We start from the raw sequence: 26,037 nt of genomic DNA on the forward strand, positions 1-26,037 counted from the left end.
AGCTGGGGACCGAACCCAGGGCCTTGCGCTTCCTAGGCAAGCGCTCTGCCACTGAGCCAAATCCCCAACCCCAGGTATTTACTTTTAAATATTTATTTAATTGAGATGGGATCTTGCTACATTGCCTGTATTGACCCGTGCTGACCTAAAACTGTATGATCCTACTATTCCAGTCTCCCAAAGTAGCTGGGACTACAGATCCATGCTATTGTGCTTGGCCTTCTTAACTTTTTTTTCCCCTCCAAAATCTTTCAGCAGTCTTAGTTTCTTTCTTTGAGATTAGTTTCTATGTAGCTCAGACTGACCTTAAGTTTACAACATAACTGGCAATGGCCTTGAAGTTCCGATCTTCCTACATCCACCGCCAAAATTCTGGGATAACAGGTGTGTGTCACTACACCTAGTTTTATGTAGTGGTAGGGTTCAAACTCAGGCTTTCTCACATGCTGCTAGGCAAGAACTCTACTTATCAGCTGAGCTTTTTGTCCTTTACTATTTGATCTGTGGATATGTAAATAATTTTACAGTTCTATGTTTTCTCTGTGTGTGTGCACATGTGCGTGTGTGTGTGTGTGTGTGTGTGTGTGTGTGTGTATGTGTGTGTGTGTGTAGGTCCATGTGGAAGCCAGAGGTTGACATTGGATATCTTCCTAATTCATTTGTTTCTCCACTTGATTTTTGTTTATTTGTTTGGTTGGTTTGGCTTTTCAAGTCAAGGTTTCTCTATGTAGCCCTGGCTGTCCTGGAACTTGCTCTGTAGACCAGGCTGGCCTCTAAGTCAGAGATCTGCCTGCCTCTGCCTTCTGAGTTCTAGGATCAAAGTTGTATACCACACTGCCCAGCTTCCCCTTGGTTTTAAAAAAGGATCTCTCTTTGAACCTGGTTGGCTGGAAAGCCTCCTATCTCCCTCCCCAGTGCTGGAATTACAGGCTTGAGCCACAGTGCTGGTTTTTATGTGTGTTTGGGGGATTTGAACCAAGGCCCTCATTATAGAATGGCAAGTACCCTTAATACTGAACAACCTTCCAAGCGCTTGTAATATTTTCAATATTAATAGGCCTAAATTAACGTTTAGGTCTTCACAGTTTAAGTTCTTACTAATCAAGGGAAATATTAACCTTTTAAAAACATACTAAAATGCTTCATGTCTGTTTCAAGCAGTCATGCACTGAAACTAAACTTTTCATCAGTCACAGGACTGCTTGGGATTAGCAGCTCCTCAGAGAGAAGAGTGGAAGGAAGTGGAGGAGACCATAGGCATAATAGATTGATTTCCATAGGTCAGATTAGAGCAGAGAAAGATTCATACTGAAAGAAATATAAAAATTTAGATTTTAAAGGTACTTAGTCTTGGGACTGGATAGATTACTCAGGTTTTTTTTTTTGTTTTTTGTTTTTTTTCTTTTTCTTTTCTCTTTTCTTTTTTTTTTTTGGAGCTGGGGATTGAACCCAGGGCCTTGCGCTTGCTAGGCAAGCGCTCTACCACTGAGCTAAATCCCCAACCCCGATTACTCAGTTTTTAAGAGTACCTGCTGTTCCTCTGAAGACCCAGGCTCAATTCCTAGCATCCACATAGCAGCTATAACCATCTGTAACTCTAACTCTGAGGGATACAATGCCCTCTTCTGGCCTCTGCAGCTATTGGGCCTGCACATGGTACACAGACACACGTGCAGGCAAAACATTCATACACATAAAATGAAAATGAATAAAATTACTTATTCATAGCTACATATGTGTGTATGTGTATGTATGTATATATATATACACATACATATATACATATATGTGTATATATATACACACATAGAAAGATGAGTATCTTTGCTTTAAGAAATTGAACTACTAGTGGGACTAGGGCGACAAACAACTTTAATCCCTCTTGGGAGGCAGAGGCAAGTGGATTTCTGTGAGTTTGAGGACAGACTGGCCTACAGATTAAGTTCCAGGACAGCCAAAGCTACATAGAGAAACCCTGTCTCAAAAAACCCAAACCAACCAAACAAAGAAAAAAAAGAATAGCCCATTAAATACCTCCCATGATTGGTTCTGTAACTTACTAAGTGAAGTAAGTTGATTTTGGAATATTTTTTTAAGCCACTGGAAAAAACATTGAACCTGGCAAAGAGATGCTTTGAGTTTTTGAATCTGCTTTGCAATGTTAATATGATGAAATTGTTCGTGTGTTTTTTTTATAGCACATCTTCATTACCTCCATTAGACTGGCCTTTACCAACTCACTTTGGACAATGTGAATTGAAAATAGAAGTGCAACCTAAAACTCACCATAGAGCCCATTATGAAACTGAAGGTAGCCGAGGGGCAGTGAAAGCCTCTACTGGTGGCCATCCTGTTGTGAAGGTATGAGACTTGGGAGCTTTTCCCTATAAATATATACATGTTAATGATTGAATAAGTATATTGATTTAGCTAAAAGAAATAAGACTCAAATTTGGAGAGCCTCTGTTTTGTGTGCTTGTTGATGTGGCTGTATTTTCTTGGCTAGTCCAAAAGACACTTTCCTGACTTTTCATCTGAGGCAATAAGATGTTGGTGTTCAGACTGCTGTTTTTCTGATTTTAAAAAGACTATATTGTATCAGGTAGTGATGGCTCAGGCCTTTAATCCCAACACTCAGAAGGCAGAAGCAGGCAGATCTCTGAGTTTGAGGCTAGTCTAGTCTGTAGAATGAGTTCCAGGACATCCAGGGCTACACCAGAGAAACCTTATTTTGGAAAACAAAAAACAAAGCAAAAAATATATTGTGTTTATACATACAGTAGATGCTTATTTAATAGATAAGTGATACAGGACTGGGGAAGCAGCTCAGTAGAGAAAGCATGTTCTGTAAGCATGAGGACTTGAATTTCTAACAGTGACTTAAAAAGCCAGCCTTGACTGCATGTCTGTAACTCTCAGCACTAGGGTGTAGAAACTCGCTAATGTCAGTTTTCCAACCAGCTGCCATCCTAGCCTAGTCAAGAAAGCTAAGTTCATTTTCAGTGACAGAACTTACTTGTCACAGGGCAGTAAGGAAGAAAATGATAAAGGAACTCCAAATGCATTCATAACATGTAGCACATATACAAATTTAAGTTATGCAGAAAGTAGAAAGAATAATGCAATAGATTACCCAAAGTTTGTCACCCTGAAAAATAAGCAACGTTTGATAATATTTTAGTCTCTCCTTACCTTTCTCTTGAATATATATTGAGTGGAAGACTAGGTAGTTGTCTGGAAAGATGAGTTAATTTATTTTATTTTATTTTAATTTATTTTACATGTATTTGTGTTTGCCTGCTTATCTGGCATTACAGGCAGTTGTGAGCCTCAGGACTGAACCCAAGTCCTCTGCAAGAATAGCAAGTGCTCTTAACTGCTGAAACATCCTCCAGCCACATTAATTTTTTAAGGATGATGGATTAGTAAATTTTCCATCACTGTGATATCATAAATGAGGTAATTAACTTGTAAGGAAGAAGGTTTGTTTTGGTTCAGTTCTGGAGGTTTTGTCCTGTTGCTTGGTTCTGCTGCATTAGGTGAGCCAGTATGCCATGGTGCAAGCACATGGCACAGGAGCCCTCACCTTACACAACTGAGATTGAAGGTGAGAGCTGGAGATGGACTGGTTCTCAGAGTGCCCCTCCCAACTGCTTAAAGTTTCTGCCACTTCCCAATAGCACTTCAGATTGGCAATAAAGGCTTTAACAAATAGGCCTTCGACAACAAATACATAAACCAAAGCAGATGTAATTATACTAGACATTTTGTGATTAAAATCTTTGTTTTCTTTTAATTTAACTAGAACAAAAGTATGTATGTTTGGATATTTGGTATACTTCAAGTATTCTCATATTTTAAAGCTTTGAATTAAGATTCTTTTATTTTAAATTCATATGAATGGAATATAACATTTAAAACCAGAACTAAGAAATGCTTAGTTTTAAGCCATTGGTGGTGATTCTTGCTTGTAATCTCAGCCTTTAGAATATTAAGGTCAAGGGATCTTTGTGAATTTAAGGTCAGCCTGGGACACATCATGAGTTGTAGGGCTACATAGGCTACATAAGAGATTCTCTTTTAAGAAGGGGTTGGGGTGTGAGGGGAAAAGAAACAGCAAACAAAAATGTTTTTAAAAAATGCACAATAGGGGTTGGGGATTTAGCTCAGTGGTAGAGTGCTTGCCTAGGAAGCACAAGGCCCTGGGTTCGGTCTCCAGCTCTGAAAAAAAGAACAAAAAAAAAAAAAATGCACAATAACCCAAACACCAACATTCATAACTGTCAATAAATGCAAGTTAGAAACAACTCAAGTGCATTAATAGTTAAGCAACTGTAATGTTGCTACTCCCGCCCATCTGTAGGAAGGCACAGATAGTTGATATATACAACAGCTTGTGCAGTTTGCCACGGTGTTTTGGTCTGCCATATGTATACCACTACACCCAATTCTCATGGCTCTCTATGGAAGTATGCTGATTGAAAAATCTGACAGGGTTACATATAATAGAGTATAATTCTATTTATATAGTTTTCTCAAGTTGAAAAAACTGTAGAGACACAAAACAGATTAATAGTTTTCAGGAAACAGAGTTTAAGTGTCAGAAATATAAGAAAATTTATTCATTGTGATAGAATATGTCTGTATCTTTACCAATGTAGTAATTACTTACATCTCTATATCTAATAAAACTGCATATAAACAAGCATATAAGAATACATATAAACTGTATGGGCAGTGTGGGACTATAGTCTGCAGATACACTGGTGCCCGTCCGTTTCTTGGTGTTTTAATAGATTTCAGGACATGCTATTTATGTTTGTGAAGTAAAGGTGCTGATACATGGTAATTTTTGTAACTTTGACTAATGAAAAACAGAGCCTATACTATATAGTTTGGCTAACCTGTTTCAAAAGTTAAAAAAAAAAAAAAAAGAGTGTAGATTAAACAGTGCTAAGTAAACTTTTTTTCTTTTCTATTTTATTGCTGTGCTGAGGGCCAAACCCAGGGCCTCGCATATGCAAGGCAAGTACTGTACAACTAAACTGTCCCTAGTGTGATGCAGAAATATTTCAAATCTTACCTACCATCGAAATGATTGAAGTTTGAAGGACAGTGTTTATAATTTTGTTGTTGTCTTTAGACTTTGTACTTTATCATATGTAAAGATCTATCGCCTAGTGATGATTTGGGTTCTTCAAAAAAAAATTTATACAAAGTCTCATGTAGCCTAGGTTGACCTAAAAGTCGCTGTGTAGCTAAGGATGGCCATAAAGTACTGATCCTCCTGCCTGTTTTTAAGTGCTAAGATGACAGGTATGTGCCACTGTACCTGGCTTTAGTTATATGCTATTGTTATGTGTACATTAACAGTTATTTTTGTTTTGTCACATTTTTGCCTTTAAGCAAGTTATGATATTGAATTTTAATTTTGTGTTTTTAGTATCTCTGCAGTGTTTCAAATAAGTTCATGTTTCCGATATGGTCAGGTTCAGGTGTCCTTTCCAAGTAATTTGGGAGGACTGATAGTGGAAGTGCTGTTATTAAAGTTGCTATAGTATGTCCTGTTGTGACCTTCAGGCTTTAACCCTCCAGCTGAAATTAAATTAAGCAGACACAGGTCTTTACTATGGAAATGATATAGAAACAGAACAAACAATGACTTACTCTTTTACACAGCAGAGTGGCCTGACTAGAAGAGTACTGATAGTAGATGCAAGATTTTAGACGGTATTTTTAGTCATTTACTGGTAGCGTACAGCGTAAATGTTCCTTCTGCAATTGGATAAGGAGGTAGGATAACGGGGCTGGGGATTTAGCTCAGTAGTAGAGCGCTTGCCTAGGAAGCGCAAGACCCTGGGTTCAGTCCCCAGCTCCGGAAAAAAAGAACCAAAAAAAAAAAAAAAAGGAGGTAGGATAACTAGTTATTCTTTTTTAAAATCACTGAGATGCAGAGGAGCAGTCCTATTTTTCTTATCCTGTATTATATGTATTTAAGCAGATGTTGGCAGAAATATATATATATATTTCTATATGTTTTTTTTGAAATCTTATATGCATGATTGCCTTCCCACAGTAGTAGTTTATCTTATCAAAGTGAAAAGGACAGGTGGTTTTCATCTTTATCAAGCTGGTATAAATACGAGTCTGTAATATGACTAAGGACTCTTTAGTATATGGTGCTTATCCAATTGTGTGATACCTGTAATAACATTTATATACAATAGTAACATTTAAAATTATTTTCAGTTTTAGATTTAACTACTTCATTTTGACCAGGTACTTAGTAATTAGTATTATTCAAATATTATCCTTATCAACCTTGAGTTATTTTGTATTATGAAATTGTCTCTCTTATCCAAAATTTATTTGACAGTGATGTAGAGTCTTTAATGTGCTAAACATATGTATAGACTGATAGCAAGGTAAGGTGCTGTTGTCTTCACATATTTAGATGCAAGTGTGGAGCTGCGGTTTCTTCCATTACTGGATGAATTATTGCTTTCATACATTCTGAACATGAAAGCAATAGGTATGGCAGAAAGAAGCATTTATTTGCCTTGAGTTTTGGAAAGTTCCCAGTTTTCTTTTAGTTTTACATTCTTCATCTGTAGACTGGAAAATAAATACAGAATACACGCTATAGGAATTTCAGGATAAAATGAACTGATTAAAGCATGGTGTATAACTATTCTCTACCGTGACTTTTTTGTCTCTGTAAGTGTAGAAGTGGCAGTTTGAGTGTGACGTTATCATTCAACTCATTTGCTGCTAAACAATCAAAGGAAAGTCTTAATTTCTACCTGGTATGTTTGAATGTGTGTGCTTTTCCAACATCTTTAGTTATTTAGGGCTTTTTTTTTTACTGTGTTCATATTGAACATTTTATGTTTTATTAACTAGTTTCCATTCAATGAAATCTTGATTTAATTAAATTGTTAATGACAAAACAATTTAAAGGAATTAAAAATGAAAATATTGGTAATTTCTTTATATGTAAGTATTAAAATATTTATAGAAAGCTGCAAATTCTGCCTGAGTATAATAAATTGCAGATTGCTGTTGTACTTTAAGAACCCAAGATAATTTCAGGAATTGAGGCACTGATGTCTCTGGAAAGGAGATGTGAGACAAGGGTGAAGACAGTCAAATTGGATGAAAGTCTATAATAACAAGTTAGGTTTCAGAAAGAAAGAGAGAGAGACAGAGACAGAAAGAGAGAGAGACAGAGAGAGTGTGAGTGTGTGTATATTGTTACAGACCAAGTAGTAATTTTTGTCATGTAACAATGCTAGTGACTTTTAGTAGATGATATAAAATCTTCATTAAGACATGAATTAGGGGGCTGGAGAAATACCTCAGTGGTTAAGGGCACTGACTCCTTTTCCAGAGGTCCTGAGTTCAATTCGCAGCAATCACATGGTGGCTTACAACCATCTGCAATAGGATCCCATGTCCTCTTCTGATCTGTCTGAAGACAGTTACAGTTTACTCAGATAAATGAAATAAATCTTTTTAATGGGATGTGGAACAGTCAGAGAATGGACTGGGAAGAGGATAAAATCTGGAGTGTAAAAAAAAAAAGATTAAATAAAATTTAAAAAAATTTTAGTAAAAAATATAATTAAGATCTACACTATATAGGCATAGTGGCTCTTAATATAAAAGACATTAATTAACACCAGCTCAAACTAACTTCAACTAAGTTTTATGAAGATGTGATTAAAATCTACAAAGAAAACTAGGAGTAGTAGTTCACACCTGTAAACCTAGCATTTGAGTAACTTAGAAGGAAGATTGCCACAAGTTCAAGGCCAATTTGAGCTGCTGAGGGAGACCCTATCTCAGAAACTAAAACTAAGTTATATGTATGTATTTAAAACATGGCTCATGTGTAACATACATGCCATTATATTGCAAACACAGAATGCTGGTTTAAAATCTTTTGTTGTTGTTGTTTGTTTGTTTGGGTTTTGTTACTTTTTTGTTTTGTTTTTGAGATAGGGTTTCTCTGTGTAGCCCTGATTGTCCTGGAACTTATTCTATAGACCAGAGTAGCTTTGAATTAATAGAGATCATCTTGTTTCGGTCTCCCTAGTGCTAGGATTAAAGGCATACACTGCCACTGCCCAGCTTAAATAAAAATTTTTTAAATACAAATTTATTAGTGGAATAAGGATTAAAGATGTACATGTGTAATCTAAAAGCCACCACTCTCTTTTTTTAAATTTAATTTATTATTTTGTATGTATGGGCATTTTGAATTCATGTGTATCTGCACTATGTGTACAATGCCCTGAAAACCAGAAGAGGGCATTGGGTCTTCCTAGAATTGGAGTTAGAGGCAGATTATTAGCCCCTCATATGGATTTTTATCTTCCTAGATAGATGTACAAAGATATCTTTGAAAAGAATGATGATATAGCAATATAAACCTGATCTTTAAAAACATAAAAGTAAATTGTGGAAGAAACAGTTTAAAAGAATTTAAAATGGTTCCCTATTGTAGCGAGACAGAGATGGTTCAGTCATTAAAAGCATTTACTGGCCAGGAGGTGGTGACACATGCCTTTAATCTCAGCACTTGAGGCAGAGGCAGATAGATCTTTGAGTTGGAAGCCAGCCTGGTCAGTCTTTGGAATGAATTCCCAGACAGCCAGGGTTTTACAAAAAAAACCCTGTCTTAGGGGATAAAAAGAGGTTCCCTCTTGAGGAACAAGAATAAAAACCCATAATTAGCAATACATATATATGTATACTATTTATATATGTTTATATATTAATATATAGTTTAATATATAATCTATTAGATAGTAGGCTAGTAACTCCCTTTTAGTTTTCTCTTTTTTTTGTTTAAGCAATCTTACATAACTCAAAGTAGCCTTAAATTCACTATATGGCCAAGGACAGTCTTGAACCTCTCAAGAAATGGAATCAGGTATATGACAAACACCATTCTAGACTTCTTTTTTTCACTTATGTTTTGTTAGGACAAGGTCTTCATGTGTAGCCTTATGGGAACTGAGAACTCACTAAAGAGCCCTGTCTGGCAACAAACTTTCATTAATTTTCCTGCCTTAGCTTCTTAAGTGCTGCCAATTTAGATGTGTACCACCAGGCCTGTCAGGCCAACTGTGTGTGTGTGTGTGTGTGTGTGTGTGTGTGTGTGTGTGTGTGTGTGTGTGTGACTTATATGATTTAATAAACAAAAAATAAAATGATATATGAACAAATAATACAGATAGCTACAAACGGGGAAAACAGTTATTTATGCTGGTTATTATTTTGCTTATAACTTAATAGATTAAAAGTAGTATGTCTTGGGGCTGAAAATATTGCTCAGTAGTTAAGAGCACTGGTTGTTTTTTCTGAGGACCCAGGTTTGGTTCCCAGAGCCAACATGGCAGCTCACAACCATCTATAACTCCAATTCTGAGGAATCCACTACCCTCTTTTGTTTTTCAAGGGTATTGCATACACAAATGGTATACAGTCATACATACCGGCAAAACATTCATACAAATAAAATAATTTTTTAAAAAAGTGGTATCTTAGCCAGGTGGTGGTGGTGATGCCTTTAATCCCAGTACTCAGGAAGCAGAAGGAAGCAAATCTGTGATTTTGAGGCCAGCCTGGTCTACAGAGTGAATTCTGAGACAGCCAGGCTGCACAGAGAAACCCTGTCTCAAACAAAACAAACAAAAAGTGGTATCTGTTGTTAATTCAAGATTTTCCACTTATTTACTAGTCATTTGTTTTTGACTTGTATATTCTATCCATGTATCCTTTGAAAAAGGTAGTTGGAATTATGGCTTATCCATCTTGAATTAAGTTGTTTCTGGAATGTGAATTACACTTAAGAATCTTGCCTTTAGTAAAATGGTGCCGTAAGTCCTTGGTTGTATCCCTATGTCTTTATGCCACATTAGTTGCAGATTTTGTAGACTAGTAGTTCTCAATTATGTCAGACCTAAGTCTATCCTTTAAAAAACAATAAAATGGACATTCACCAATAATATAGGTGAATTTACATGCAATATTAAGAATGTCAATGTTACAGTGTTCAAAGGAAGTATAGAAATTAAACTATAAAGGTAACTTAATGAAAATAATGTTCCAAAATGAAAAGGCTTGCTAATGACTTAAAGAAGACAGTGAAGTAGTCATTTAAACAAAGGTGTGTGTATTGGTCAGTAACCTAAATTCCATGAGTTGCATTATTTGCAATGACACAATTTTCTGAAATGAACTGTTTACGTGGTAATTAAACTCATGAAAAACTTAGAAATGTTAAAGCTTAAAAATGTTTTGTGTTGGGGGTTGGGGATTTAGCTCAGTGGTAAAGCGCTTGCCTAGCAAGCGCAAGGCCCTGGGTTCGGTTCCCAGCTCCGAAAAAAAAGAAAAAAAAATGTTTTGTGTTTTTATATATATATATACCAAGGATTTGGATTCTAGTTTTCTCTCTCTCTCTCTCTCTCTCTCTCTCTCTCTCTCTCTCTCTCTCTCTCTTTTTTTTCCTTTTCTTTTTTTTTTTGGAGCTGGGGACCGAACCCAGGGCTTTGCACTTGCTAGGCAAGCGCTCTACCACTGAACTAAATCCCCAACCCCCAGGCTTATAGTTTTCTAATCTTTTTCTATACTTGAATATTTGATGGGGCATTCCAAAATACTTGTATGTGATGTAGGCTAGTTAGTCACTTTGAAAAACTGTGATTAATGAATGCATTGATGGGAATTTCTGTTTCTAGCTTCTCAATAATTGCCTATAGTGTATCCCACTTCTCTTGTTAGGTGAATATGAACACTCCATTGCAAAAATCATTTCTCATGTTGACAGCTAAAATTCAAAATAGGTTTCTGACTAACCCCACCCCTTCCTAGAGGACAATACTGTCCATGTTAAGAAGGATTAATCTGACTCACAGTCTTAAATCAGGTGGAGCTCAAGAAGTCTTGTGGAAGAGTGGGGGAGAGAATTGAGGAAGCTAGAGGGGTTAAAGACACCACAAGAAGACCTATAAAGTCAACTAGCCTGGGCCTGTGGGGGCTCACAGAGGCTGGGCCACCAACTAGGGAATATGAAGGAGCTGGATGTAGCATATATGCAGCTGCAGCTAGGTCTAGATCTAGGTCAATCTAGGTCTCTGTTCCCTGCCATAGGATACCTTTTCTCCTACCTGGGCTGCCTAATTAATTGGTCCTCAGTGGGAGAGGATGTATCTAGTCCTGCTGGGACTAGATGTCCCAGGTAGGATGGTGCCCAAGGAGTGTGTTCCCCTTTCTCTCAGAAGAAGAGGGGACAATGGGGAAGGAATTTGTAAGGGTGGGACTGGGATGAAAGGAAGTGGAGGCTGTGGTTGTGATGTAAAGTGAATAAAAAGTGATTGGAGAAAAATTAGAAACTTTAAAAAAAAAGTACTGTTCTGGAGCTGGACATGGTGGCATATACCTTTAATCCCAGTATTTAGAAGGCAGAAGCTGGCAGATCTCTCTCAGTTTGATGCCATCCTTGTCTACATAGCGTTCTTGGTTAGTCAAGGCTACATAATGAGATCTTGTTCCAAAACAATCAAAAATATCTGTTCTGGACCTGGGCCAGCAAACAATAGTCTTCATGAACCCAGACTGGCCATATATTTTTCTTTGTACAATTTGTAAGCTAGGAATAGGTTTCATGGTTGGAGGAAAATAGCAAGAGGATATAGTTTAAAATATGTTAAATTCAAATTTAAGCTCTCATAAAGCTGTACAGAAACATGGCTATTGTAAGGAGCCAAGGAAGCCCTAACTAAGTAAGTGAAGTCCTTAGTGAGTGTGTGCGCTCCTGACATAAGCTTAGGCCATTTAAAGGCCTCAGAGGGAGATGTCAGAGCTTCCCTTCCCAATATGTGTAAATATTTACAACCTGGACAAGGTATGTATACCGTAGTTTTGTCTTCCCTGTATATTTATGGCCTGAAGACTGGTCCCCTATAGAGACCCAAAAACAACATCAGAAAATACAGATATTACATTATGATTCATAACAGTAGCAAAATTACACTTATGAGGTAGCAATGAAAATAATTTTATGGTTGGTGTCACCACAACATGAGGAGGGTGACAACATTATTAGGAAGGTTAAGAACTGTTGTTTCGGGCTGGAGAGATGGCTCAGCGGTTAAGAGCACCCAACTGCTCTTCCAGAGGTCATGAGTTCAATTCCCAGCAACCACATGGTGGCTCACAACCATCTGTAAAGAGATCTGATGCCCTCTTCTGGTGTATCTGAAGACAGCTACAGTGTACTTATATATAATAAATAAATAAATCTTTAAAAAAAAAAAAAAAAAGAAAGAACTGTTGTTTCACCCAGGTAATGGTGGCAAGTGCCTTCAATCCCAGCATTCGGGAGGCAGAGGGAGGTGGATCTCTGTAAGCTTGAGGCTAGCCTCACCTACAGATGGAGTTCTAGGACAGCCAAGCTACACAAAGAAACCCTGTTTTGGGAAGAACAATAACAAAAAAGCAACTGTCTTGGCCAGATATGGTGGTACTTGTCTATAGTCCCAGCAGACAATCTGGAGATGCAGACAGATCACAAATTCCAAGCCAGCCTGAGAAAGTTCCTGGGTTTTAAATCAGCTTGTGCTGCAAGACTCTGTATCAAAGCTTGTCATGGTAACACATGCTTGTAATTCTAGCATTCAAGAGGCAGAGCCAGGAAGTATCCAGGAGTTCAAAGCCAACTGTTGCTCCATAATGAGTTTGAAGGCAGTCTGAACTACCCAAGACCCTGTTTTAAACAAAACAAAAAGCAAAACCTAGGGCTAAACAGATAGTTTAGCTGTTAAAGAATAAGGTTCACACCCAAATCAAAAACATCTGTTTGCCATCTTAGCATCTGTTGGAATGTCCTGGTCTCTATTTAGAAGGCCCAAGAGATGCTGGACCTTCTAGCCTCAGTTTACCCTTTGATACCTTGCGTGGGGAAAAACATATGGAGGAAGCTGCATACTTTGGAAGCTGGGAATGGGTTCAGTATCTTTTGAGAAAGTGACTGTGGATTTCATCTGACAGGAGTGACAGTGTGGAGATGATCCTGAGGACCTTCAGTAGGTTTGTGATGCTTAGAAAGTTACAAGTGTGTATGTCCAACCTGAGTTGATCTTCAAGATGGAGCCTAGACTTGGGCCATGGAACATAGCAGAAGCTATACCATCTAGCTTCTTTGTCATCTCTATGAGAACATGACAATATGGTACTGAGGATGAGATATTACAAAGGAGAAAATCATGACAGCTAGCTCATTCTCAGAAGCTGATCCACCTCGTCAATCATCAAAAGTACTCATAGCTGAAAGAGCTCAGCTGATTCCAGCATGAGTTACTGACCAAATCATGTGTTTATAAATGTAAAGTAGTTTGTTATTTAGGGTTAGGTAATGATTTCCTTTTCCTCATGTTGAAGTTGCATTACTTCTTAGATGCTGTGTTATATGGTAAACATGTAGATAAAGATTTACATGATTTCTGTTTAAATTCGTACTCTACCACACACCACAGAAGGAAATGGATATCTACAGTTTGATCATTAAGCTAGAGACATTAGTAAACCATATTGTGTAGTGGAGATTGGGCTCAATAGAGCATAGGTCAGTGATTTACATTTGAAACTTACTGGTTGTGGCTCCTTGAGCACACACAAGCTCACTCTTTCTTGGAGTTTATTAGAAAAGTTAATGTCATAGACAGATAGAAGCAACAGCATGACAAGGTCTTTGAAAAGAATAAATAGCTCCCCACTATCATCACCAACACCACCAATAACACCAAGGCACCAGAAATCCTCTCCTTGAGTCTTGGAAGAAATACCATTAGGAATTATTTTCTCCCACATCTGTCATATCTTACCCTTCTGCTTACTATAGCTAAGTCAGACTTTATTTGCTAGTGATAACTTATTGTAGAGGGTACTGAAACTTAGAATTTCTGGCTTGTTATGCTATATGTAGTCAACCATGCAGTCAATCACAAATATCTCTTTAGGATTTCATAGATAACATTTATTGTATTTATTACTTTCTTTTGATTGTTTCTATTCCTGCTTCACTGTAATTTAAAAATTTAGAAGCTTGCCTGATTTTAGTGTTTTCATATTTTTAACTGGTTTCCATGATTCTAGTTACTCTTACCCTCACCCCCACACACTGTTTTTTTCATGATAGAGTTTCTCTCTGTATAGCCTTGGCTGTCCTGCAACTCAGTAGATCTGCCTGCCTCTGCCTCCCAAGTGGTAGGATTAAAGACATGAGCCACCGCCTCCTGGCTCTTTTTTTTTTTTTTTTACCCTTGAGAGAGAGAAAGAGAGAGAGAGAGAGAGAGAGAGAGAGAGAGAGAGAGAGAGAGAGAGAGAGAGAGAGAGAGTTTAAAGCCTATAGCACCCAATATTCCTAGGTGGTCTCCCATCCAAGTACTAACCAGGCCCAACCCTGCTTAACTTACGAGATCAGACAAGATCAGGCGCATTCAGTGTGTGTGGTATGGTCTACATCTTATATTTTTAAAAATATATTTATATCTTTCAAGAACTTTAGTTCCTTAAAATTTAACACAGCATTTTTAAAGGATTAATTTATCTTATATGTGTGTGGGCCTGAGAATATGTATATGTACAGCATATATGCAGTGCCCATAGAGGCTAGAAGAGCGTATGGGATTCCCTGGAAATGGAGTTACAGAGGCTGTGAGCCTGCTGATGTGTGTGCTGGGGATTTAACCTGGATCCTCTGCAGGAGCAATGGGTGCTCTTAGCTACTGAGGCTTCTCCAACCCCTTGCTTTTTTAAATGTCATTTATTTATGTCATATTATGTCATATTATGGAATACTGATGAATTAATAACATTTCAATTAAATAAAAAAGACTGCTTCCATAATAGAGTCTCAATAAGAGACAGGATGATAAATAAGACAGTTTCTGCTTTTTGGAGCTTGTATGGTTAAAAGCGTTGATAGTAGTCAATACTATGAAAATTAATCAATCAGTATAAGAGATGTAGGTTCTGAGGGTACTGATCTTTAGGAATTAAAGCTAAATGAAATGAAGGCAGAGGATAATAGGCAGATCAGAAAGAACATTCAGAGGGTTAAAATACTAAGTAGTCCTGATGTTAAAGATAGACATAGTGGCACACGCCTTTAATCCCAGAGCCTAGGAAGCAGAGGCAGGCAGAATCTGTGAGTTTAAGGATAGCCTGATCTACAAAATGAATTCTAGAACAGCCAGGACTACACAGAGAAACCCTGTATCAAAAAACCAAAATAAATAAGTAAATAAATAAACAAATCTTGAGGTTAGGAATGGAATGGGCAGTGGTTCCATAATAAACCAGTGTGTCTAGAGTGGCTATGGAAAGGAACATAGGACAAGATAAGAACAGCAAAGGTCCAAATCTCATAGGCCTGCCTGTAAACCATCATAGAGATTTGAATTGGCTCTGAATAAAGGGAAACCATTAGGGAGTTTTCAGTGAGAGTAAGGAATGATAATGGGGGACTATGGATTTTTAAAAAATTATTAGATTTATTATTGTATATGTGTGTGAGTAGACATATATACATATGGAGGTCGTAAGACAAATTTGGGAGTTGGTTCTCTCCTACCATATGGGTCTGAAAATTGAAGTCAGAATGTTAGGCTAAGAAGCAAATGCTTTTACCTGATGAGCCATCTCATTTGCCTATGATTTTTTTAAATAATAATAATAATAATAATAATAATAATAATAATAATAATAATTTGAATGTGGCAGTTCATGCACTGGAATGGGAGACTCCACTCCAGAAAGTTTACAAGCCTGGCCTACATAGCAAGACACTGTTCTGAAAATAAATACATAAATAAATGTTAAAAACATGCTGATGAGGACAAAGGTATAAGATAGGTTAAAATATTTGTCTTTATGATTATAGATGTAAATAGGCTCAGAATAGTGACAACCTGTGTCTGAAAGAACATTAAAAGGGTTAAATATTGGGCTGGAGAGATGGCTCAGCGGTTAAGAGCACTGATTGCTCTTCCAGAGGTCCTGAGTTCAAAAGTACATTTGCAGGGCTGTGGAGTACAGCTAGGTAGTAGAATATATACTTAATCTATACAAAACTCTGGGTTCATTTTCCTGCACCAGAAAAATATATCCTTATTTTTAATTATGTGAATACATGCAGTCTTTTGTCTTTGTGTATTTTTTTTAAGTTGTATTGTGTTTATTTGCTTTTCCTCTCTCCCACTCCTCTCACAGTTGTATGTACAACTTTCTGGAGTTGGTTCTTGCCTTATATCATGTGAATTCCAGAAATCCCGCTTGGTGACTGGCAATCGCTTTATCCATCCCAGAAGGGCCATCTCTTTCTTTTTCTTTCTTTCTTTTTTTTTTTTTTTGGTTCTTTTTTTTCGGAGCTGGGGACCGAACCCAGGGCCTTGCGCTTCCTAGGCAAGCGCTCTACCACTGAGCTAAATCCCCAACCCTTGTCTTTGTGTATTTTTGTATGCACATATTTGTTTGGAGGCCAGAAGACAACCTTGGGTGCTATATATCTTGGTTCTAAAACAGATCAGATTGCCTCTGGTTCAAGTGCTGGAATTAAAGGCATGCACCATGATACTGGCAGTTAGAAGCCAAATTGGCAGTGGCGGCCCCGTGTCTACAGCCGACGCACACTTTCCTATACTCAGACCCTCACATAAAAGAACCCACAACACAATAATCTTAGATCCAGTTGATAAGATATAATTGCCCATGTAAACATAAAAAAAGCCGGTACCATCCATTCCTTAGGAACATTGATAACAACCTGTAAATACACAGAGCAAGATCTTTACATCAGCCTCCATTGTCCTGCCACGGCTTCTCCCCTTCTCTCTCCCTCCTGTTTCCTTTTCGTTCCAATCTCCTCCTCTTCCTTCAAACTTCTCTCCCACCCATCCTTCCTTCTCATCCAATGACAGGCCTCCTTCTGACTTGTACCTGCCTCTCACCTGTATTTTACAAATTCAATGGGGAGGTTTTGGTGAAATCACCTGATTCCTGAGTTCTTGACTAGGCTGCTGTCCTTGGGGGCAGTGGAATTAGCATCAAAATACAGATTACTCCGGAGCAAAGCACAACAACCCTCTTGTTCTCTCAGGACACCAGGCACACAAGTCATGCACAGGCATGCATGCAGGCAAAACTCTCAAGTATGTAGAAGAAAATTAAAAAAAAAAATTTGGAGGGCTTTTCATGGGTTTTTTCCAACATAATCTTTATTGGTTTTTTAAACATTTCACATCCATATACCCTGAACATGCTCACTTCCCAGTCCTCTATGTCCACTCCCCATCCTTTTTGTCAACACCCCCACATCCCCCACACAAGAAAAAGAGGAAAAAACAAATCCATTTTGTGTTCTCCATATACTCATTGAAGCATGGTCAAACTCTCATGGGTTACTTCTACTGTCTGTTTTGTAATAATACTTTTATGTAATAATACTTTTTTTAGTATGTGATATTAGATTTATAAGCTTATTTTAAAATGCCTGGATAATGAGGTATACTTTCTTGTGTTTCTTCTTATCATTTAGCTCCTGGGCTATAGTGAAAAGCCAATAAATCTACAGATGTTTATTGGAACAGCCGATGATAGATATTTACGACCTCACGCATTTTACCAGGTGCATCGCATTACTGGAAAGACAGTTGCTACTGCAAGTCAAGAGATAATAATCGCCAGCACAAAAGTTCTGGAAATCCCACTTCTACCTGAAAATAATATGTCAGCAAGGTATTTTTTGGCTTTGGGTTGTTTTGTTTTGAGATGGGGTCTCGATATGTAGCTCTGGTTGTCCTAGAACTCACTATGTAGACCCTGCTGGCCTCAAACTCACAGATCTACCTGCCTCTGCCTCTAGCCAGGTAACTTAAAACCTTTGTAAATGAGCAAGTTCAGCGGTTAAAATCCCATATTCTTCTTCCAGAGGACTAGTGTTTGGTTCTCAGGCCCCTCATCAGGCAACAGACAATTGCCTATGATTCTAGCTCCTAGGATCTCTGATACCCATAGCTACCACAGGCACCTGCAATCATGTGCATGAACATCAAAATCAATTCTCAGAAAACTACATGGTTGGTTTGGCTTTAAAATTTATATATATATATATATATATATATATATATATATATATATATATATATATATATATATATATACATACATACATACTGTAGCTGTCTTCAGACATACCAGAAGAGAGCATCAGATTCTATTATAGATGGTTGTGACCCACCATGTGGTTGCTGGGAATTGAACTAAGGACCTTGGAAGAACAGTCAGTGCTCTTTTTTTTTTTTTTTTTTTTTTTTTTGGTTGTTTTTTTTCCGGAGCTGGGGACCGAACCCAGGACCTTGCACTTCCTAGGCAAGCGCTCTACCACTGAGCTAAATCCCCAACCCCCAGTCAGTGCTCTTAACTGCTGAGCCATCTCTCTAGCCCCTTTTAAACAAAATTTAATATGTATTTTCATTGCTAAATATGAGTGTTTTTGTGGGTTTATATGGTTTTTGTTTTGTTTGGTTTTTTTTGCATTTCTTAGTTTTAATAATCATACATTTAAAGAATCATACATGTTTCTATTCTTGTTTTTAAATCACTTTAAAATTTAAAACTTTTTTAAAGATTTTCATTATGTGCATGAATAGGTATTTTACACACACACACACACACACACACACACACACACACACACACACACACGAGTGCCCATATGCATCATGTGCATGATGGCTGGTGTCCAAGGAGAATAAAAAAAGGGCTCCAATCCCCTGTAGCTAGAGTTACAGATGATTGTTAGCTGCCGTGTGGTTGTTGTGAATTGAACCTGGGTCCTTTGGAAGAGTAGTTAGTACTCTTAACTGCTGAACAATTTCTCTGCCTAATTACAATATTTAAACTTATTTATTTAAAAAATCCTCTTTAAGATTTATTTATAGGGGTTGGGGATTTAGCTCAGTGGTAGAGCGCTTGCCTAGCAAGCGCAAGGCCCTGGGTTTGGTCCCCAGCTCCGAAAAAAAAAAGAAAAAAAAAAAAGATTTATTTATTTTGTGTGTATGGTTGTTTTGCTCAGATGTATATCTGTATCATGTGTTCTGGAACTGGAGTTATCTATGGACAGCTGTGAGCTACCTTGTGGAAACTAGGAATCAAACTTAAGTCTTCTGCAAGAACAAATGCTCATAACTTCTGAACCATCTGTCTGTCTGTCTTTAATTTTTATTTTTTGTGTATAATTTTTTTATTTGTGTGTATGTATGTGCACCATGTACGTACAGTGCCCAAGAAGATCAGACGACTGTGTCAAACTAGTGTTATAAGCAGTTGTGAATTGCCTGGTACTAGGAACCAAACTCGAGTGTTCTGCATGAACAGTATACCCCTTAAGCACAGCCCCTTATTTTTGTTTATAGGCCCAGATTGGCCTTACTTAAGGCAATCATCAAGTATCTCCCAAGTATTGGGATTATTAGAATGTGCTACCATACCCACCCCAAATTTTTCACCTAATTAGAGTACAGAGTTCTTTCTGGAAATTTTTTGTTGTTTTGTGACAGCCTCTTATAACCCGTTTTGGCCTTGAACTTGCTATATAGCTGAGGCTGACCTGAAACTCTTGATCCTTCTGCCTCTCTCTACCTTTCAAGTGCTGGGATTATAGGTGTGCATGACCTGACAAATTGACAGTGTATATCTATGCTGTTGAGTTGTTCAGAACCAGTTTCTGAATAATGAAATTAAAAATGTATTGTCTTTTTCTAGTATCGACTGTGCAGGTATTTTGAAACTCCGCAATTCAGATATAGAACTTCGAAAAGGAGAAACTGATATTGGCAGAAAGAATACTAGAGTCCGACTTGTATTTCGTGTGCACATCCCACAGCCCAGTGGAAAAGTCCTTTCTCTACAGATAGCATCTATTCCTGTTGAGTGCTGTAAGTGAGTTTATAATCTTTAAAGGCTTTGATGTAAATTTTGTAATTTTTTAATTAAAATAGGATATATATTAAAAATACCGACTGAGCTATTGAGTGTGAGTTGCTGGTTTGTTTTCCTGATATGAAAATAAGCTAACAAGGTGAAAAGAGTGTTAATTTTAGGTTAGAAATGACTTCTCACTGTAGGTTGATTCTAGCAGCTGTGCGACCGTAGAGAAGCTTTTTTCCTCTTCTCTGCCTCCCTCCCTGTTCTGTATGTTTAAAGCTAAAGCTAAAGCTATGATCTTGATGCTTTTAGTTGTCACTTGATTATCTTTTAGGTGTTAACCTTAATATAATAGAATTCTGTTTTGCAGGCTTACCCCTCAGCTGAATAATAATGGAGTTGGTTAGTTGGAGACAAGGTCTCACAGTGTAACACTGGCTGGCCTGGAACTGTCTCTAGGTAGATAAATCTGACCTTGAATTCATAGAGACCCAACTGCTTCTGCCTTTTGAGACTGAGATTAAAGGCGTGTATCATCACAGTGCTGGGTTTACAACAAGTGCTCTTAAACACTGAGCCAACTCAGCAGTCCCTGCCTTTTATTTTGCAATATAAAATCTCGTATATGTCATGCTGGCCTCAAATTTACTACAATAGCTAAATATTACCTTGAATTTGTGTACTTCTGACTACAGGTCTCAAGTGCAGGGATTATAGGAATGCATCACCATGCCAGGTTTGTGTGGATCAAATCCAGGGTCTGGGGCAGCAACTTACCAACTGAACTACATCCCCACCCAAGCTACTTGTACTCTTTTTTTTTTTTTTAAAGATTTATTCATTTATTATATATAAGTACACTGTAGCTGTCTTCAGATACACCAGAAGAGGGCATCGGATCTCTTTACAGATGGTTGTGAGCCACCATGTGGTTGCTGGGAATTGAACTCATGACCTCTGGAAGAACAGTCAGGTGCTCTTAACCGCTGAGCCATCTCTCCAGCCCGCTACTTGTACTCTTAATTTGAGATCACATGTAATTATAAAATCTTCCTTTGTGTCTGTTTGCTAGTTGCTGAATCAGAGCTATATTTTTATCATCTCCCAAGTGAATGTAAGAATGCCTGAAAAAATCTTGGTGATATAGTTTACTATAGAACAAGTTTGGAGGGCTGGAGACATGGCTCAGTGGTTAAGAGCACTAGCTGCTCTTCCAGAGGTTCTGAGTTCAATTCCCAGCAACCACATGGTGGCTCACAACCATCTGTAATGGGATCTGATGCCCTCCTCTGGTGTGTCTGAAGACAGCTACAGTGTACATACATACATTAAATAAATAAACAGACAAATAAAAAAAAAGAACAAGTTTGGATATTTTAAAAAGTAATATGGGTATATGGTACAGAATTTATAGTGGGTTTAGGGACATGTGTCTGTAATTCTAGCACTTGGGAGGTAAAGGCAGGAGGATCAGGAGTTTAAGGTACTCTTGACTACAGATGAAGTTCAAGACCAATGTGGACTCTGACTCAAAAAAGAGTGTGTGTGTGTGTGTGTGTGGTGGGGGGGGACGGGGGACTATGTTATTAGCAGTTAAGAACAGAAAGTAAGCAAGCGCAAGGCCCTGGGTTCAGTCCCCAGCTCCGAAAAAAAGAAAAAAGAAAAAGAAAAAAAAAAAGAACAGAAAGTAGCAGGAAAAGGGTGGAATTAAAAACTAAGTGACACTGTACATTAGAAGTCAGGTTATAGCCAGGTGTGGTGGGGCACACCTTTAGTTCCAGGATTTGGGGGTCAGATGTGGGAGGAGTTTCAGGCCAGCCTGGTTTACAGCCAAGGCTACAATATAAAATATTGAGATATAAACAAACAAACAAATAAGTAAAAAGGAAAGAAGAAAAGAAACGGAGGATCAGATTATGTTCCTGAAATCCTGTGGAAGTAGAAAAATGTAGTCATTGCAGAAAGTCATTGTTGCTTTTAGAGATTGAATAGTAAAATATGTGTTCCATTTTGTTTTAGTTATTTATTTTAAAAAATGTCTAAAAGATTAGACTTCTATGGAGAAGTCTAATGTGATGATCTGAGAAAGAGTTGCTTGTCCTCATATAGGAGTTACTTAGATACTTGTCTTCTCTTTTTTTTTTTTTTTTTTTTTTTTTTCCTTTTTTCTTTTTTTTCCAGAGCTGGGGACCGAACCCAGGGCCTTGTGCTTGCTAGGCAAGCGCTCTACCACTGAGCTAAATCCCCAACCCTGATACTTGTCTTCTCTTAATTGCTCATATTTTAATTATATATTTTGGGCTTGATTCTTATAACTAGATTTGTAAATTTTAACAGTTCTATGGGTGGCATACACTCGAGTTAAAAACAAAATATTAAGTAAGTGTATAAGAGCCAATGCATCAGTTAAAGACATTAATTTCTCTTTATCAAATTTTTTTGTAGTTGTAGTCTAAAATAATTTTATATCAATTCAGTATAACTCTCTTATTTCTAAACATTTTAGCTCTTTTAATAAGAATTGTTACTAGTGTCTCGATTTTTTTTAAAAGTCTAGATAAATTAATCCCAGTGTTTATTTTATAGTTTGGGCATATCTTGAATGTGTGAAATATTTTAAAATAATATTTTTTCTTAACTCTTAAAAACAGCTCAGCGATCTGCTCAAGAGCTCCCTCACATTGAGAAGTACAGTATCAACAGCTGCTCTGTCAATGGAGGCCACGAAATGATTGTGACTGGATCTAATTTTCTTCCAGAATCCAAAATCATTTTTCTTGAAAAAGGACAAGGTAAATAATATAAAATACAAATTAACTCAGTCTAAGTGATAAAAGAAGGAAATAAATTATGTAGATATTTCAGTTATATTAATCACCAAATAGTCTTCATAAAGTTATAGGTATCATCTAAGCACTGGGTTTTATTGAAAACTTAGTTACTAAATTTACATGTAAATGTTAAATTCTCTTTAATGACATTAAAAATAATTCACCCAGGGGTTGGGGATTTAGCTCAGTGGTAGAGCACTTGCCTAGGAAGCACAAGGCCCTGGGTTCGATCCCCAGCTCCAAGAAAAAAAAAAGGGGAAGCCATAACAGCATACATAGAGTAAGAAATTCATAGACATAGGAACTAGATTTAGGGCTTTGCAGTTATGCAGGAAGTGACGAGAGACTGTAAAAAGGGTCTGCAGTTAGCAGTTGGCTGTACAACCCTGTGAATAACCTAACTAAATTGTATAGGGATAAAATTTGTAAGATATGGTCTAAATACTTTCGGTTGGTTGGTTGGTTTTGTTTTGTTTTTTTTGTTTTGTTTTTCAAGATAGAATTTCTCTGTGTAGCCCTGGTTGTCATTGAACTCACTCTGTAAACCAGGCTGACCTTGAACTGAGAGATCCCCCTGCTTCTGCCTCCAGAATGCTGGAATTAAAGGTGCGCACCACCACTACTGACTTGGTCTTGAAATCAGTCCTTAAACTGATCCTGCTGCCCTCTGCTTTCAAGGCTGGAATATCAGCCATCTGCCTCCACATTGAACACCTTGGCTTTTCTTTAGTTTTATTTAAGATCATTTTTCTCTTCGTGTTTGAATGCATGTGTTTTGAGGTTATGCGTGGTTTATGGGGTTTTTTTTTGTGCATATTTTAGAGGCCAGGGATCAATGTCACTTTGGGGCAGAGGGGAAAGAAAAATTCCTCACTAGCTAGCTGTTAACCTGGGCAGCCTAATGTTATTCTTTCATTATGTTTTACATTTTCTTCTTTTTTAGTTAGAACTCTGTGATTTAAAAAAAAAAAAAAAATTCTCCCTGCCAGTAATTTGTGATACTACACAGATTAGATTTTCAAATTAATTTTTCAAACTTAAATTGCTTTTAACTGTAAATTTTTTTCTTTCAATAGATGGAAGACCTCATTGGGAGGCTGAAGGAAAAATAATCAGAGAAAAATGTCAAGGGGTAAGAAATTTACCTTAATTATTTAATTAGTAAGAAGTATTTAAAGGAGCTGGAGAAATGGCTCAGTGGTTAAGAGTACTTGTTTCTCTTGCAGAGGACCTGGGTTCAGTTCCTAGTGCTCACATGATGGTTTACAACCATCTGTAACTGCAGTTCCAGGGCATCTAATCTCCATTTCTGATCTCCTCAGAAACCAGGCACACATGCATGATACATAATACATATATGCAGGCAAGCATTTATACCCATAAAATTTTAAAAATATATAATTCTTTTAAAAAAATGTAGTATTTAAAGACAGGCATGGTGACATATACCTTTAATCCCAGAACATGGGAGATAGAGGTAGGTATTTGTGTGTGAATTGAAAACCATTCTAGTCTTGATAGTGAGACTCTTATTTCCCCCCCAACCCCCAAAAGAAAACAGTGTTTAAGAAACTTAGGAGAAAATTGAATAATGCAACTTTATAGTATGGAAAAGAATAATGAGAAAAAGAAACTAGTTTTTTTTTTTTTTTTTGGTTCTTTTTTTTCGGAGCTGGGGACCGAACCCAGGGCCTTGCGCTTCCTAGGTAAGCGCTCTACCACTGAGCTAAATCCCCAGCCCCGAAACTAGTTTTTATTAGCTTAAAAGTGTGATATTTTTCTGGTATTCAAATTAAAGATTAAGGAAAATAAACAAGCCAGGCTGTGGTAGGGCATGCCTTTATTCCCAGCACTCCGGAGTCAGAGGGAGACTAATCTCTGAGTTTAAGACCAGCCTATTTATTTAAAAGGTATACAATGTAGCTCAGGCTGGCCTTGAATTTGTGATCTATCTACTTCTACCTGCTGAGTACTGGGTTACAAATATGTATCACCAAGCCTAAAGTCTTTATTTTTGCTCTAACTAGATACACAGTGTGTGGGTAAAAATCAATTTTTTCTTTAATGATTAAAAATTTTTGTCTTTGTCAACAAATATTTGTATAGATAAATCTCCAAATGACTTATTTGACTAGTTTATGTGCATAATTTCTGTGATGGGGAAATCCCTGCACTAAGAGTTAAATTTCATGAATTGCTTTGAATTTGACAGGTGCATTTCATTTTTAGTTCTGAGTATAACACAGTCTTGCTTTCCTTGTTCCTTAGGGTCATATTGTCCTTGAAGTTCCTCCCTATCATAACCCAGCAGTTACATCTGCTGTGCAGGTGCACTTTTATCTTTGCAATGGCAAGAGGAAAAAAAGCCAGTCTCAACGTTTTACTTACACACCAGGTACAAGAGGTTGTGATGATTTAGACTTTTCTTTTATGATAAGAATCTTGCATTAAAATGTTTAATGTAATGCCAACATACTATTTTTGTTGTTGTTTGTGGTTGTTGTTTTGTTGTTGTTCTCTGTGTAGCCCAGGCTGTCTTGGAGCTTGCTCTGTAGCCCAGGCTGTCCTGGGACTCAGAGAACTGCCTGCCTCTACCTCTCAAGTGCTGGGATTAAAGGCATGAGCCACCATTCCCTAGCTTTTGTTGCATTTTCATTTGACAAATCACAATTGTACCAGCCTGTGAGCTATGGAGGATATAAAGTCAGTGTCAGAGTTCTTTTTGTGATACCCACTAACCAAAAATGTATCCATACCTCTTTTCGCAACAGTTAAAGCTATTTAATTTTCCAGTTTTTTTTTTATTATGACCTAAGTATTACATTTAGTAATATATACTGATGGTCAAATAGTTAAAGAACAAATATTTACACAGATGGTGGTAGTAGTGGTGGTGGTGGTGGTGGTGGTGGTGGTGGTGGTGATGATGATGATGATGATGATATAGTAATGAACCTTTCTCTCCAAGAGGAAACTTTTTAAATTTAATATAAATTTTTATCTTATATGTATGAATGTTTTGGCTGCATGGATGTCTGTGTACCACTTGCATACTGGTGTTGTTAGAGGCCAGAAGGAGGCTTCGGATCCCTTGGAACTGGAGTTACAGATGGTTGAGCCCCATGTGGGTGCTAGGAATCGAACCTCAATTTCTCTGCCAAGAGCAACCTGTGCTCTTAACCACAACCATCTCTCCAGTCCCTCTTGCAAA

At 37.4% G+C, this 26,037-nt stretch overlaps 1 protein-coding gene across 22 annotated transcripts in view; it reads left to right on the forward strand.

The window, feature by feature from the left end:
* The window catches only part of Nfatc3 (nuclear factor of activated T-cells 3), a 74,505-nt gene that overhangs the window by 20,314 nt on the left and 28,154 nt on the right, over positions 1-26,037 (forward strand). For 12 of the 22 annotated variants that reach the window (XR_015643415.1, XR_015643418.1, XR_015643419.1 and 9 more), the window contains 6 exon segments: positions 2,199-2,361; positions 17,606-17,805; positions 19,834-20,006; positions 22,647-22,787; positions 23,903-23,958; positions 25,095-25,221. Coding sequence is in view for 16 of the 22 variants with exons in the window: in XM_087594868.1 (XP_087450994.1) it covers positions 2,199-2,361; positions 17,606-17,805; positions 19,834-20,006; positions 22,647-22,787; positions 23,903-23,958; positions 25,095-25,221 (860 nt within the window). In the remaining 6 variants the exon portion in view is untranslated. 22 annotated transcript variants of the gene reach the window in all.

The sequence above is a fragment of the Rattus norvegicus genome, chromosome 19 (genome assembly GCF_021556685.1).
Source record: "Rattus norvegicus strain SHRSP/BbbUtx chromosome 19, alternate assembly SHRSP_T2T, whole genome shotgun sequence".
Classification (NCBI taxonomy): domain Eukaryota; kingdom Metazoa; phylum Chordata; class Mammalia; order Rodentia; family Muridae; genus Rattus; species Rattus norvegicus.